Below are 16,339 nucleotides of genomic sequence, written 5' to 3'. Positions count from 1 at the left end.
AACATTTGGAGTTGAAGGTGGTAGCATGCTGCTTTCTGTGCATTGCTGTGCATTTGCTGTAAAGCATTTACTGTTCCTTCTTTTTAAAGAGCTGGTTTATGAAGTGTTTCTTGGAAAGACTTCTTCAAGAGAAATGAGAAAGACTTGTTGGTTTTTGAAACAATATCTTGTGAGTTGAATATACAAGATGTTTCTTCTCTCTTTGTGTTTTATCCAGAGGATGTGTTTGTCACCTCGTTAAGACAGGGAGGGAAAAACTGGGGGGGTCAATTTGGTTGTCCCAGCTGACTTGGCAGGATTAGTATCCAGACATTATCTGAAAAGTTGTTGTTCTTGGGTACTTCTTGACACAGCTTTTCCTGGTCCAACACTTACTGTGCAAGAGTGAATAGTGAGCCCAGTAGTTCAGGTTCTCCAGTGTAAACTGGTTTTGCTCCCTGATAGTGACTTCAGACCTGGAGCTTCTTTTCTCTGGGGGAGGTGATTGCTGATAAGCCTTAAGTCAAGCCTGGTACAGTTCTAACCGCTTAGTGGTAGAACAATTAATTCCAAGGATAACTAAGCATGATTTGTCTCTATTTCACTGATTGCGCCTAAATTATTCCTTACTTTTTTCCTGATTGCTCCCCGTTCCATTCTGAATTGCTTTCTTGGCAATGTTCTGCACCTTTGTGTCCTGTTCTAGACCTCCCAAACAATCCCAAACTCCCGATCTCACACTAGTTCAAAAGTCATCATCTCACCTCCAGTCCAGCTGTTGTTGCGTTATCAGCCAGCCTTTCCCTTTTTGTATCTTTTGGGTCATGCATCCCATGGGTTAAAATCAGGTTGTAAACTTCACGTAAGCATTCAGGCTTTCCCTAGCACCCTAAACCCATGTATGGGAAGAAACTCATGGCAGAGCCCTGACAATGTATGTTCAAGACGAGCAAACCTGAGTTTGTACCCACTGCTGGCCAGCTGATCTCCCACTGTATAACAGAAGACAAAATGAAAAATACCTTTGGAAAAAGAACTGCAATGCCTTAATAAACCAACCCTCAAAACAATCCTCCTGGCCCCATTTTTTTCACTTTATTGCCCTGCTTTGCCTTTTGATCAGTACCTTTCCTTGGGTGTCATGGCAATATAATAGGTGATGGTTTTAGTGTCAGAACAGAGAAAAAAAATCTTTGTCAAAGGAAACAAAGCATTTGGAAGGGAAATAGAAAAACTTGAACTTTTCCATATGTTTGCAAGCTCATGAAAGCTGGCCTCAGAAAAATCCCAATGTTAAACGGGTTTTAAGTGGGGCAGGAGTTATCAGTTGGTAGTTAAGATTTACCCTCCCCACTGAAACCCAAACCTTTATTTGCATACACTGCAGGCTTGTCATCCTTACTCAATTAATGAGCAGGTCCCTGTAATCTGGTCCTAAATATACACCGCATAGCTGGGTGAAGCTTGCAGAAAGGGGGCCGGGATCATTGTTCTGGCTGTTTTGTTAAGACTTCTTTAATCAAAACATTCGTTCAGATAGAGGGGCCGGCTGCATATTTTGGCATCGCTACCAAGGGGAGCAGGGACAGGCTTGGGGTGGGGAAAGAGGCTTTGGGGGAGGGGTTGGCGTAGCTTTTTTTTTTTTTTTTGGCCTTTTTTTTTTTTTTTCCAAGTGCTTGGAAAGCAACTATTTAGCTGGTGTGGAAAAACAAATAGAAAACATACATGGAGGTCATGACTTTGCAGGGATTTGCTGAAAGTCTTTTTTTAGCAGGGATAAAAGTATCACCCCCCAACCCCCCAAGCTGTTTGTGAGGTGCACAATGCATCCCTGTGGCCTTTCTCTGTTGTTTTTTTTTGTTTGTTTTTTTTCTTTTTTTTTTTTCTTTCTCCCTTTTTTTCCTTTTTCCCTTTTTCCCTTTTTCCTTTCTTTATTTCTTTTTCTACTGCCTACAGTCAGGCCAGCAGTGGCTTTTGAATCTTTTGTTTCACCTGCAGATTATTATTTTTTTGAAGTAACACATGCTATCTTTAGAGAATTCAGTAGTTCTCAGCCTACTTTTTCCCTCTTGGTCTTCTTTGATTTGTAATTTTCCTCAGTTTATAAATTTAGATGCTCCTGTGTTTCATGAAGCTGAGCTTGCTAGTTTGAAACTCAAAGATCTCCCTTTTGGACACTGAAATTGCCGTGCCACGCTAAGAGATACCCAAGCTAGCTTTTAATCAGGTAGGCCAATTACAGAAAGCGTGCTGGTGAGACCTGCAATGCATCTGCAACACATACATGAGCTCTGAGCAGTGACGTGGGCGGGCAGGGGTTAGCTCACCGCCAGACGTGGCTCCCTGACCTGGTCCCAAGAAGCAGACTTGCTCTTACACTGAATCTCCTTATGCTCTTGGGCTTTGTCCTTCAAGTTTTTTTTCCTTTTCTCACATCCCTTCTCCTCCATTGGGCTTTTTTTCCCCTCCAGCCTCATCCCGGTATTTTCGGTGGGCTTCTGGTGCTGCCCTCTGCCCCGCAGTCTGGGAGAGGCGGGGAGGCTCTCCTCCTCTTCTTGCCATTGCTATTGCCAAGGAAAATGGTACAGCCAGGCTGCCTGCGCCGCTAGCCTTCTGCCCTTTTTCTTGGCAGCAGATGAAAGCAAGAACACATTGAAAAGAGCATGGCTGAGCTTGCTGGCTTGCAGGTGTGAGACACCCCGACCTCAGCTGCTGCCCAGCAGCCCGAGCACCCAGCTGCGGGATGGGAATGGGGCTCCTTAGCAGTGCAACGCAGCCCTGTGAAAGAGAGGACTGAGAGCAGAAATGCTGAGAAGCACGGCAACATATCCAAGTTACAGTGACTCAGAGCCAGAAAATAATTCAGGGTTTGTGAAGCCCCTCTCCTTCAGCTCCCAGTCTGCTAGACCACACTTTCTGCTGAGGGAGAGGCAACTGCCCCTTTGCCTCACAATTTCAGCTGTTTCCTGCTTTCAGGGCTTTGGGACACTACAGGCTCTCACTAAACCAAGGGACGCAATGGAAAATCCATTCCTGCAGTGGAAATGCTGAGCTGGTCCAAACCCCAGAGCAGTTCCCGAAGGGCTCCCTGGAGCAGGGGTGGCTGCAGCAGGGCAGCGTGGTGGGTGAGTGGGTGGGCAAGCGTGGGTGGGAGAAGCTCGCCTGCTTTTTGACATGCTCTCAAAACCTCCAGGCTGCTGGCTGCAGAGAGAGTTGTCTCTCGAGAACTGCTCTGCATTCTGCAAAGGCAGTAGGAACAAAGTTGGATGAGCACGTATTGGGAATATGTTTAAGCTTTCTGGGAGTTCCAGTCAGACCGAGTCTGTATCCAAGTTTGGTGTCAGGGCATGCTTCTGATAAACCAACTTAGCAGCACAAAATCCACCAAACCAATAGAACTATCCTGGCCCTGTCCTCCAAAACGTGCTGGAAGTGCCTATAATACCCTCTTACCTCCCATCATGGGTAGATGTTTGCCATGGGAAAGGAGAGATTGGGCTGGTTTATCCTGAAAATCTAAGACTCCTTTTACAATCTATTCAGGCTTCTAATATATTGCTTCAAATTTTGATGCTTAAAATTTAGAAATTGTCACCTTAAAGCAGCAGGCATTGAAGGATGGGCTAATTACAACACGCCTGAATCAGACACCATTTTGCAGTCCTGGTTTCCATTTTGCATAACGAACTGGAAGCTCGTCTCCTTGGCAGCTGCCAGCTTTGGGCTGAATCAGCAGAGCCAGACGCCCGCCCCCTTCTTGGCCAGGGTCTCCGTCAGGATGGAAACTCAGGAGTGCTGGAGGAAAACCAGCCGAGTCGGCAGCAGAGTTTGTCACTCCAGCAGCCATGTCCTCCTCGTGGAGACGCTGCTTCTTGCAGCCCATTTACGTTGCTCTATTTGAATTCTTCGTATCAGAGGCTGCAGTAAGTGGATATTGCTCTCCCAGATGCCAGAAGGGTTCATAAATCAGACAGAAACAGGTGTCTTCCCAGTCTAGGGTAGTATATTTTGCAGCACTGCAATAAAAACCACAATGCCCTGTCAAGGCTGGCTAACAGGAGGGTATCCTCCCTTCATAAACGAGTGATAACTGGAGCTCAGATGTCAGCCTCTGACCCAACAAGCGCTGGTGTGAATTTAGGGCTGCTCAGTTTCCCGGAGGAGCTGGAGGGTTTCAGGATGCTGCTTTGGCTCTCCGGGAGCCCGCATAAGCCGGGCTGTCAGCTCTTGAGATTCTTATCTCGAGTATCGCTCTAGACCTTATAAAAGTTCCTGACCTGTTGGTACAGGGGAAATCTTGGGAAGTGTGATCCTTTCTCAGCCTCCGCCCACGTAAAGCTCGTAAACCAGGCAGCAAATGATATATAATGGATATCATGTTAAAAAAAAGTGTTGATGGTGGTGTAACAACTGGAGATAAGGATTACTAGCATGGAGGCTGAGCTCTCCTGTCAGGGAAAGACGGATGGGCTTTGTGTCTAGGTGCAGGACTGGAACTTGAGAAGCTGATGGCCTTGCCATGGTCTTCTCTTGTGATTTGGAGTGAGTCTCCTCCTGTTTTCTCTGTCTAGCCTGTGAACTCCCGGGGGAGAGAGGGGCCATAAGGCATTATTATTAAGAGATTCCCCTGTGAGGAGTGATGGTACTGTACATGGGGCAGTCTGGAGTTCAATGATGCACATGCTGTGAGGTTGGAAACCATTAGGTGTCTGCTTCCTGGGAGACAGGGAGCGAGGAGTTTCATCAGCTGAGAGGGTTGAGCAAGACAGAGGAAGACAACGTCAGGAAAGCTTTCAGGAAAGGAATTTTTCTCAGACTGTGTGCCTTGAAGCAATCAAACTTCACCTCGGCTGTGGCCTTTATTCTCTTAGGGTACCACTGATGCCTAATGCCAAGAGGGAAATCACAGTGCTGTGTGGGCATACACTGATAAGGAGACTGGCTGCCTCTCTATATTTGAAATCATTCCACTCCTTGCTGAGACCCCTGTATTATTTCCCATGGCAGGGATTGATTGGCTTCCCATTTCCCTACCTGAGCTACTTCCCATCTCTAGCTGAATTGTGGATGAAGGTCACTTCTGCCCACACGCAGGCAGTGTCAGCCCTTTAATCTGATATTGGTGGTACTGATTTTTTGTTGACATAATCCTATTGTTTGAACAGACATTCCAGGAACAGGCTAGCATCACTGGAACAGAATGAGGCTAACAGGGGTTATTGAAGGAATGGGAAATGGACAGAAATGTAACATATAGTAGTAGGAACAATAACACTATTCCTCCACATCTGATTATGATTTGATACTGGACTGAATCTAGAGCAGTTCCACTGTAGCCAGTGGATCCAAAGCAGGGAAAAAAATGTTTTACAAAGTTGAAGGTGCATATATGTGTCCAAAAAATTATTTTCAGATCGACATTCACAGCTTTGGCATTGTGCCTCTGACCAGAAGATTTGTCCAAATATTAAAAAATAGTAAATAAGAAAATGTATTTAAATGTCATCCAGTGTTTATGAAGTTTCAGCTGAACTTTGGCAGTCAGCCCTAACTGTGATAAAAGACCCTGCACCAATATATTTTTCTTTTCTCTTTTTTTTCCCCTTTCTTTCTCTCTGTCTCTGTAGAAAAAGCTGACAGCATAGCATAGATCTTGAGATACGGCTGATACATTTTTTACTAAGCTAAAGTGTGTTGTTAGCTCTTATGCTAATGATTGCAGCAGAATCCCAGCCTTCTTCCACAAAGTATTTGTGGGAAGAGAGGTTACCACTAAGCGTCATCTTTGATTTTGGATCTTGCTTTGGGTCCTGTCTTCTACAAGTAGACTCAGCCAGTGCCTTGTATGTAACATCTGTTCTCAGGTCGGAAAGTCTTGCTGTCCCCATTTTACAGATGGGCTTTTGAGAGACAGGAGGAATAATGCCAGATGCTTCAAAGATACATAGTAGAGGTTAAGTGCTGAGTTTACTTTGAAGGTCTAAACCCAAATGACAAGTTTGTGATCATGCATGAGATTTGTATTGCCCATGGGAACAGACCCATTTTTTTCAGGATAGTGTCATAACCACTCCACAACCCTTCCTCTTTCTTCTTCCTAAAGCTCCTACTGACTTCAAAGGTGAAGAATTATGGCCTGCATCCCACAGCACTGTGAGCTCGGACGTGTGTGCAGACCTTTACCCACACATCAGGGATACTGACTCAAGTAAAATTACACAGACTTGGGGGGGGGATTTCTGCAAGACCGGGACTTACCCTCTTTTAGTTCTCATATTCTCTCCTTTAACCTCAAAAGCTTGACTAAGAAATGCACGGTTTACCTAATGACACCAAGGGTGACACCTAATGACAAAGGCTGGAGTCTATCTATACTGCACATTGGAGAGTTGTAGTCCAGGGTAAATATGAATAGAAAAAAGGCAGAGTTCTAGCTGCCTCCATCAAACAAAATATTCTTCCTTTTCAGTAGCTGTGAGTGAAATATATTATTGAGTTTCCATGGGAAATAGGTATTTTTTGTGTATGTATATATGTATGTATGAGTTGCTTGGATTCTCAGAAAACTGCATGGTTTGCCGAGGCTGACTGCAGAACCTCTTTATCGCTTCTAACATGTATCAGCTGCAAAGCGAGCCCAGGGTGATGGGTTGCACTGTGCTTTTCTGCTGGTCCAACTCCTGCTTTCCTAGATGAACAGCAAACTAAGAAGACAGGATTTTTCAGCAGTCTCATCATGCACCCCACTATACATTTGAGTACTGATAGCTGTAGTCAGCTGTTATTGCAGGCTGGTCAGTCCTTTGCCCGTTGGCACAGTGAATGTTTCATCCATTCACGCAGCTTGAAATGACAAATACCTACCTTTAAATATTAAAAATAATTCTTACACTGAATGAAAAGAAAAATATTTGATGAAATGGAACAGGGAAGGTGCAGCCCTTCGGTGTGTTCATCAGCCTATTCTTTTAAAACAACAAATTTTCTCCCTCCCCTGCCCCCAAAAACATTAAATCCTGGCTGCGGTTAACAGCTTCCTAATTGCATGCGACTGTTTCTTGACTTCCTGATCCCTGTCTGGTAGTTAGGAATCCAAAGGGTTTCTTAAATCAACAGGAGCAGCTGCCTCCTTGAAGCCAGGCATGGTGTATGTCACCGGCTGTGGAAAGGAGCGGCGATACAGGGAGGAGCGGAGGTGATTAACGGGGCCAGTGTCGTAGCTCAGAGTGTGGTTGCACTACTGTGTACGGCCGTACTTACTTCACTCATTTATCTTCTAGCCTCTGCCACACACGCGCACAAACATACACAGGCGCGGTCGGTTTTTGCCAGCGATGGAGCAGTCATTGGAAATACAGGAACGCACAAGGTGCAGAGGGTTCCCCAGCTGGTGGTGTGCCTGTAGGGTTCATAGCTTCTTTCTTCTTGTTCTTTGGACAAGCTTGAGAAATGCTGACAAAACCCAGTCCTTTTTCTGAAATTTATCTCTCTGTCCTTAGCAAACTCTTTCCCACAGAATGAAAATAAAGGAAAGGAGGAAAAAAAGGATAAAAAGGCAAAAAAAAAAAAAAAAGGCAAGGAAATGGCTACATTTCTTGGACTATATTTTTGGTTAGGTAAGGAAGGGAACCAAACTATGAGTTGAATGTGGATGTAGGATTGCAAGTGTAGAATTTGCATGAGCTGACACCATTCAATCCCCAGCATTGCTGCTCCTGCCTTGTGCAGGTCATCCTCACAGGCAGTTCTGTGCCTTGCTCTCCCTGAAGCACTGCAGGTGATCTGAGAGCAGGTCCCCATTGGTTTTCAGCCTTCACTTCCCTTCAGCCAGAAGCAGGAGAGAAGAGACTTCCCTTACGTGCTTAGCCTTCAGATGTTCCCAGAAAATGTCACCTTCCATTTCAGTCCCCCAGAGCTCCCATGACTCCTGGCTCAGCTACATCATCCCATCAAACACAGGGTTCAGAGGAATTGCAAAGTCTTGTGATATCTGTATGGACCAACTGATGTACAGTTTTACCTTGCAAAGGTTAGAGCAAGTGTAAAAGGGCTACTTATTCCCCAAACATTATTCCTGCAGTAATCTCTCACTGCTTTTCACCAGGAATCGAAGTTGCTGCATCCTTTGCTGTCATAGCCAGCGATGTTTTACCCCTCTGACGCCAGCAGGCTGCTCCTGCGTCCCTTTGAGACAAGCACAGGCTCTTGCCAGACAACAAGGCAGCTTCCTTGTGCACTAACAGGAAACTGGTGTCTCCAGTTGGTCTGGCTTAATGGGACTGTTATTATTGAGTGCTGGCAAAGGGCTAAAATGAGAACAAGGTGCAACGTACTTGCTTGCTCTGAGGACTTTACAATATACATTGGAGAAGCCAAGCCATCCTGGAGAGCCCGGAGGAAGGAGTGACTCAGGCTAATACAACTGAATCCGTAAGGAGGGACGTGCTGTGGGAAGTACGGTGATTTGGCAAAGCAGGCTGGGGAATCACAGTGGTTGAACCTCAAAGGTCCACCTGGTCCACCTGGCTGGTGCAGGTAGAGCAGCAGGTTGCTGTTGGAGGCGGTGGGGCTCTTGGCTCCAGAGATGTGGTGCCCGTTTCTGGCTCGCCCAGCTGGGTACGGCCTTTGGTGCAAATCCAGGGCAAGGCCTGGACTTGTCCTGCTGAATAATGCATGGTGAGAAATCAAAGCTTCCCCGTCCCCCACACACATCAGAAGAGTTGTAGCTGCAGTGAGAAAGCTTTAAGGAGAGCCACTGGGAAGGTGAAGGTTAGCTCTTTCCCTAAGACTTGCTGAAAGCCTCCGGAGAGACAATCTGAGTGAAGAATGTGGGAAGAGACAAAAATCGTTGTGGTAAAATCATGCGGCCACGTGGGAGGGTAAGAGGTGGGCTGAAAAAAGAAGACTAAAGGCAGGTTCTAAGAAAGTGAGTGCAGGAATCTGGTATAGGAGAAAACCAGAGGGAGAATTAAAGCAAAAGAGCCCTTGCACCAAGTATTTGAGCACACTGCTTGAGGGATGTTCCCCTTACGGACTGCGCTTGCAATACCATTACCACTGACTCAGATTAACACTGGAAATCCTGGCAGCTTTACATTCACCTGGGGACTCAGAAATCTGAATTGGGGTTTTGCAGCTTAAGCTGCTTTCCAGTGGTGAGGCAAAGAAAATCACCGGAAGGTGCCTGGTCCTGTAAACAGTCATCAGACACTGTCCACCTACAGCACTTCTCGCTGCACTGTAGGCTCCCATGTTCTCATGGCAGACCTTGGGCTCATTGCATCAAAATAAATCAACTGTCCTAATAATCAGAGACTTCTGCCTTGTCTGTCCTTTATAGCTTGGGTCTTGGCCCTTTGCTGGTTTTGCTGCCCTTGCTTGAACAATCCTAACAATGCTTTGGGTTTTCACCATGCTTCTTTGTGTGTGAACATCTCTCCTTCCAAAAGTAGGGACTAAAGGAGCTCTTCTTGTGGAATTGCCTTCCTCTCCCCCAAAATATCAGGAATATTCTAGGGACTTAAGTGTTGCAATTCGTTGTCTTCTCTAGTGAGATCTAATAGCATCTAAAACAGAGGGAAAGGTAAGGAGTTTTACCACATATACGTCTTCCTTTACATCAACATCTCCTACTATTTTAACTATTTGGGTTATTAAAAATCAGTGTATACAAGCCAAATCTTGCAGCCCTTACTCAAGGTCAAGGTGACTTCAGCGGAGAACAGATTAGAGGACTTGTTCTGTTATTAATTACCCAATGAACTGGGTTGAACAAGCAGAGAAGAGGTTTTGGTAAGTTACCCAGGTGTAATGCCTAAAAGCTCAGTCTGCTGAAGGAACAGAGAAAAGTCAAAATGAACTTAAGTTCCATTTAGGAAACATTTGCAGCCTGCTGTTCCCTTCCAAGGTGAAGAAGGGTACCAGCTACTCCAAAAAACTGCCTGTTGTTGGGGTTTTTGTTTGGGGATTTGTGTATTTTTTGTAGAATTCCCAGCAAGCTCACATCCTCTGGTGTCTTTTTTCAGCGATGTTCAGATGTCTCAAATAAGACTAGATTTAAACCTCCAGTGTTTTTGAGATTACTCAACTGTTGTCACATGTCCTTTTTGTACGCCCATTTTCTGTAACAGAGCGTGGTGCCTCCAGCTGAGCCTGTGTCTCTCTGTCCATTGCAGGTCCCTAACTTCATCAACACGACGCTCCCACCCCACGAGCAGGTGACGGCTCAGGAGATAGACAGCTACTTCAGACAGGAGCTCATCTACAAGAGGAATGAGAGGATGGGGAAGAGAGTGATGGCACTACTGAGGGAGAACGCAGACAAGAGCTTCTTCTTTGCCTTTGGAGCAGGTACAGCAGTGCTCTGTTTTATTTGGATATCGTGATTAGAAGTAAAGTGGTTTAAATGCTTTGGGGTTCTTCCTCTGGTCATGCAGGAATCTTTCTCAGGGGATTTTCACAAAGGCTTTTGTCTGTATAAACCTGCTTCTAACATCAAGTGATTTGCTTCAGGAGGTGGTCCTGGGTCCATCTGAGTTGTGCTAAAGCTGTGCTTTCCGTCAGGTTGTCTTGGTAGCGCTGTGAAGCTGTTAACACTTCTCACACTGTTGTGTTTGTTCCCTTTCCCACCCAAACTTCTTGGCTTCTTAGGCTGTGTTTGCACCACGGTTATGTTGGTGGGAGTGGGTGTAGGGTGCTTGAAGGGCCTTTGAATTTGCAAGGTCAGATACTGATGGCAGCAAGGCCAGGGGAACATGAACTTTGCTGTGGCAAGACACCGGTGTGTGTGGCTGTGGGTCCTGGGCTGGCATTTCAAATCTTCTGGTGTTTCTGTTCCATGTGTTTCTTGATGTGACTTAACTGCTTTGGTGTGTCCCGACAGACTGGATGTTCCTGAGCCTTGCACAAGTCTATGATTTACATGTATAGCTAAATAGCAGCATTTTAAGTCTCTAAGTAACAATCTGATGCATCCCTCTGCCTGTTTTAATTGTCTCCATGGAGACTGCAGAAAGAAAATGTCTCTAGAACTTCTGTACATCTGCAACAGCACACGCAACTGTCCCGTCTCTCTCTTTTTAATTATTTATCCTTTCAAATGGAATTCATGTTTCTGTGTGATATGAGCATAAATAATAACTGCTCAGGCCCCTGCTCAGCAGAATCCTGAATGCTGGCTTCAGTGGTTCTTTAAACTGTCCTGACTTCAAGGCAGTTTGAGATTTCCATGCTGAGAACTGATCTGCTCCTCCTGCTCCATCTCGCTAACAATTTCTCATTTTTGACAGAACTTTGCTTCTCGTCCCATGGCTCTCACTGTGAACTTTGGCAACGACTTGCCTCTTGCTACTCACTTTGGTGGGAATTCTGATTAAAGACTGCAGGCTTTAGTACAGATAGATGCATTTTGTTATATTTATTTTTTGAGTGGATCCAGACTGAATTTTCCCAAGTCTTTTTAATCTCAAGCCTGCCTGATATTTCTGTATGAGGAGTCTTGCTCATCTGTTTTTACAGTAGGAAAATATATCATTATGGTTCATAATTGGACAGGGACTAACTTAAAGCTTGTCTAACCCATGGAGCTAGGTTTATTGGAGGTTATAGTACGTGATGGGTCTGATGGAGTCTCACGTTTAGGAAGTCGCTAAGCAGCCAGGAGGACAAACTGGGCATCGCTGTGTGGGGTGTCTGGGCTTTCAACTCCCATCTGCATCTGAGAGCAGCTACCCGAAACCGCCAGGCAGCTCCACTTCTGAAAGCTGGCTTGTAAAGAGCGAGTCCCGTTCTGTCTCTGAGTGTCCTTTTTGGCTATGCTGGAAAAAGCTTTGTCACTGGATTGTTTCGTTTTTCCAGCACTGAGTGTAACAAGACAGAGCAGATGCATGTGGCAGAATTTATTGGAAACCAGGGTGGGGGAGAGGCTGAGGAAAGGTTTTTGTTTTGGGTGCTTTGTTCCAGCATCCCTTTGGCCTTTCTCACTAAAGCAGTCCCTCCCTGCAGGCCATCTGCACTTTAAGTACAATTAATTCCTCCTCTGTTCTTCAGAGTTTTTTCTTCATGCCATAAGTACTGAGAAAATTATTAATTCTTCAATGCCAAAACTTTTATGTGGCCTAAGTGCAAGCAAGTTCATTTTCTCGTATGATTCAAAAGCAGTTTTTGTCCTGAAGGTATAATTGGAAGAGTGACATTTAAAAAAATAAATAAATAAATGGCATTTTGTATTCTTATATCTACCTCTTGATTTTTAAGGTTTTTTGTTATGTGCTTTGGACATGAATTCAAACTGTTTTCTAGGTCCTTGAGGTTTTTTTGGTTTTGTTTTTGTTTTAATGTACAAAAAATGGTGTTCTTGATGAAAGTTCAGGCTTTCACGTATTCCCATGAACTCTGAAGTGCAAAATTTTAGAAATGCACCTTTGATTAGGACAGGCATGAGAGAACCCTGCTGGAATGTGCTTAGTCTTGGAATAGTGCAAGAAGTTATTTCACTTTGTTTGAAAACTGGTGTATTTAAGGCTGATGGGATAGAAGAACGCTAATTGGTAAAAAAAATATTCTGGATGAAGTACCCTCAAAACGTTTTCTTCTTATGTTAAGCATGATCTTTTTATTAAAACATACATTTTGAGGATATATTGGAATTTATATAATTGAATTCTTATTCATTTTGAGGTATACTGGTTTCCAAATTTCATAATTTCAGTCGCGGTTTCTGGGAAGGGAAACATTGGATAAAACTGTGCTGACAAATAAAATTAGGAAAACAAAATGTTTTCTTGAACATGAAATTTTCTCCTGCTACGTGAAAGTAACTCTGGAAAAGCTTCAGCAAATGCAGTGTTATGGTCTTGGGCTGCTATGAGATGACTCACTTGGCCATGGTGTCATCCTGTAACTCATGGTACACCCGGGGACAGGGTCCCACTCTGAAAATCACCCTCCCGAGGCAGGGTGCTGCCTGGTTCATCCCGTGGTCTCACAAGATGAGTGGTTCCTTGTGGAAAAGAGTATGCTGGAGCAAGAATGTGGTGTTCTTGTTAAACTCTTTTTGCTATGTGCCACGTAGAGCTGAGCTGCAGAGACATCGGGGTGTGTTGCAGGAGATGTGCTTTAGGGTGTCTGGCTTGTGAGTGAGCACAGGGCCAGGAAACATCGAGCACACAAGTCCTGGGGATGAAGAAGTTGTAAGGGGAGAGGTACTTGAGTATGCAAGCAAGCTGAGATTAAAACAGGCTTTAGATCCATGATACGAAGTGAAACACACTTTAACTCTGTTGAAAGGTTTTTGCTCCATTCAGAAATATTTTTTAGAAGTGCTCAATTCTAGCTTGAGCTTTTTGATTTTCTGACTATTTTATTTAAAAGGTAGACTTCTCAATAGATTCCCACTTCTACCCTCCCACAGCATTACTCATACTCTAAATACATTGGAACAGGTCAAACTTTCAATTTATTCCTTTTTAAGACACAAGTGAAAATGTCCATTTACTCCTTCCATTTTCACTTCTTTCTCCTCTCCAAGAAAAATACAGGATTTGGGTAAAATGGGACACAATTCTATACCCAGTTCTGCACACCTCATTCTTCTCCTCCCAGGATTTACCATAGTCTGGCTTAAAGTGAAAATCCCGCCATGCCTATATGCACACTAACTATACTCTATTAAAAAACTGGCATTTATTGTTTATGCAGTTAAATGATATTTTTCAGGTACCAGGCATGTTAATTTTTCTCTCTGGATGAGTGAAAGTGGTTAAACAGGATACTTCTAAACAACAAAAAATACTTTTCTGCTTGCTTTTTTGTTTTGAAAATCCATCATGGATTGTTAGGAATTATTGATCAGTGAAGAGAGCCCTGATATATACATGCGATTAATAAAGGTCCATTTACAGTCAAGAAACAGAGACATTGCCAAGAGCACATGGGCTGTTAAAAAGAGTTAATATTTTGGCAACTAAGACTATACACATGAAGTCAGTGTTTAAGAAAAAATCACTCTGGTTTATTTCATTTTTATGGGCAAATAATTTTCAAGTAACACTTATGATAACAGATGGATAAATTTATGTCTGCAGTTAATTTGAACGATAATTTCCTTAGGATGTTTTACTTAGTTGCATTTCTTTTTCTTTTATGAGAGCTGTCAGTTTTGTAACTGAGAGCTGGATTTATTGCTTCAGAAATTCGGATGCTGCTCCAGTTCATGATGTTTATTAGCAGCCAAGTCAGTAGGCTTTAAGATTTTTTTAATTTTTATTTATATATATATATTTTTTTTAAAAAAAAGCTATTTTTCTGTGCTGAAGTGTAAGCACCATGGTGGCTCCCATGGCAATAAGGGAATCCAGGTGTCCCTGGGGCTCAGTCCTGTGGCAGAGGACAGTTTGTGTTTTCCCAGCCCGCCAGGTCTGTGCAGCCCTCTCCATCCCTGGTGTGGTGGAAGAGCACACGTGGGATTTCCCCAGCTCCTGATAAAGTCGGTGTGTACTGCCAGAACTCACCGCTTGACAAAACTAGGCCTCTTTGATTCAGATGTCAACAGAGGTGGTTGAGATTAGGCTTAAATTTCTGAGATGTTCTGTAAGAGAAAAGACTGGGGCTCTGTTGATGTCTGTATGCTCCCATAAAAACAGAGGAATAATTCTTCTGGTGTTCCTACTTCAATGGTTTTGATCATTTCTATTCAGAAAAGATGAATTCCTTCACCATTCTGCTGAGACTTTTCCCAGCCAGTGTTAGGCAGCATCATCAGTAATGAGTCTGTCGTAAACTAGATGGTTAAAAATAATGTTACACGTGGTCTCCAAAGCCTTTTGCAAATGCCATCTGGTCAGAATGTTAAATGCTATCTGGGACTCAGAAGTGTGTTGCGAGTCTTGTAGCTGTGTTTTCCCATGCTGGAGAAGCCAATTGCTGAGCTTTTCTAAAGGATAGGAGTGGGGTGAGAGAAAGGATGGAGGTGGTGTGAGAGCACAGGAAGAATGCAAAGCCTCCTGTCCCTAGTCCTCAGCTCCAGCTTTCTCACTGCTCTCTACAGAGGATTCCCAAGAGGAATTTTATCTCGCCTCATCCTAGGTACAGAAGATACCAAAGGCAGGGACAGATCCACCACTGACCTTCTAAAGTTGAGTGACAAGGTGGCTCAGGTCATGCGTGGTCCGGACCACTACGATGTGCTTATTGCTCTCCGTAAACTGAAAAGAACCTGGGGACACGGCTACAGGTGATGTAGCTGTCTTGAACGTTAAAATAAATAAAATAATGATGACCATAACTGAGATGGAAGGTGGAGGATGTTGAATTCGGGTGAGAGGAAAGTTGGGGAGAGGTGGGAATCTTTGTTATGGGGAACTACAATTCTGTTTAGTAGTTTGGGAAAAGGAATGAAGTGATGGATACTATACACAGCTTAAACACAAAAAAGTAAAATCCAGAGGGCCTTTGTGAAAGCCGTTAGCACCTGCCACAAGATCTGGCACTCAGGTTCACATATGTTACTTGAAAGTGATTTTTCAAAAGAGAAATGCCTTGAGGCTGCCATGCAACTGCACACTGAGGACTGGGGATTTACAGACTTTGAATATGCAAATAGGTGTCTTGCACTCCGCACTGATGAAATACTGCATGCAAATTAGACACAAAGCTGCACCCACTTTTGTGCCATTGGGAGCTAACTCAACCTCACATCAGAGGCCCAGTCCTCCTTTTTCCAGAAATTGTGTAGCTCTTTCCATTCCTGTTCTTCCTCTTGGATCCTCTGTAGAACATAGGAAGGGGGGGAGGAATAATAATAATAATTAAAAAAAGCATACATTTGCAGGCTGGAATATAAAGGGGCTTTATCCCCAGGGTCAGACGTCCTGGTCCAGCACTGATTAGTGGTGCTACTGACATCACTAGTGCAGTTCATCAGCGGGCTGTCTCAGTGGAACAAGAAGTTGGCGACCAGGAGATTGAACTTGGCGAGCCTACAAAAGAGAAAAAGGGGTGAATTAACAGTTTGCAGATGCTAGAACTCCCTTTGCTCGTGTTTATTTGGGCATCCAGATGCTTGTAGTGAGGTTGGCCTGTTTTTGTGTATGGACTTTTTAACGTTAATTTTTAAGGTAAAGTATCATTTTGCTTTTAAAAATATACTTCCATGCTTATTTTGACCAAAAACATGTAATTGATTTGTTTAAAAGTCTGTATTAAACAGGCAGGGTCTGATTCCCTTTTCAGACACTGCTGTAAATCAGGAGTTACTCCACTGGGGAACCGCTCGTTCCAAGTGCAAATCCAGCCTGTAGCCTTTTTAAAAGAAAAGAAAAAAACAGAACCACACAACTTTAGCAGAACTTTATGTACATTG

At 43.9% G+C, this 16,339-nt stretch overlaps 1 protein-coding gene across 1 annotated transcript in view; it reads left to right on the top strand.

Moving 5' to 3' along the window:
• The window catches only part of TRABD2B (TraB domain containing 2B), a 281,239-nt gene that overhangs the window by 160,889 nt on the left and 104,011 nt on the right, over positions 1 to 16,339 (top strand). Inside the window, exon 4 of the mRNA XM_035332878.1 lies at positions 10,155 to 10,329. Within this exon, the coding sequence (XP_035188769.1) occupies positions 10,155 to 10,329 (175 nt within the window). The remainder of the gene's footprint in view (positions 1 to 10,154; positions 10,330 to 16,339) is intronic.

Source organism: Oxyura jamaicensis, chromosome 8 (genome assembly GCF_011077185.1).
Source record: "Oxyura jamaicensis isolate SHBP4307 breed ruddy duck chromosome 8, BPBGC_Ojam_1.0, whole genome shotgun sequence".
Taxonomy (NCBI): Eukaryota; Metazoa; Chordata; class Aves; order Anseriformes; family Anatidae; genus Oxyura; species Oxyura jamaicensis.
Note: the sequence above shows the minus strand (reverse complement) of the source record. Positions and strands in the feature narration are given on the sequence as shown.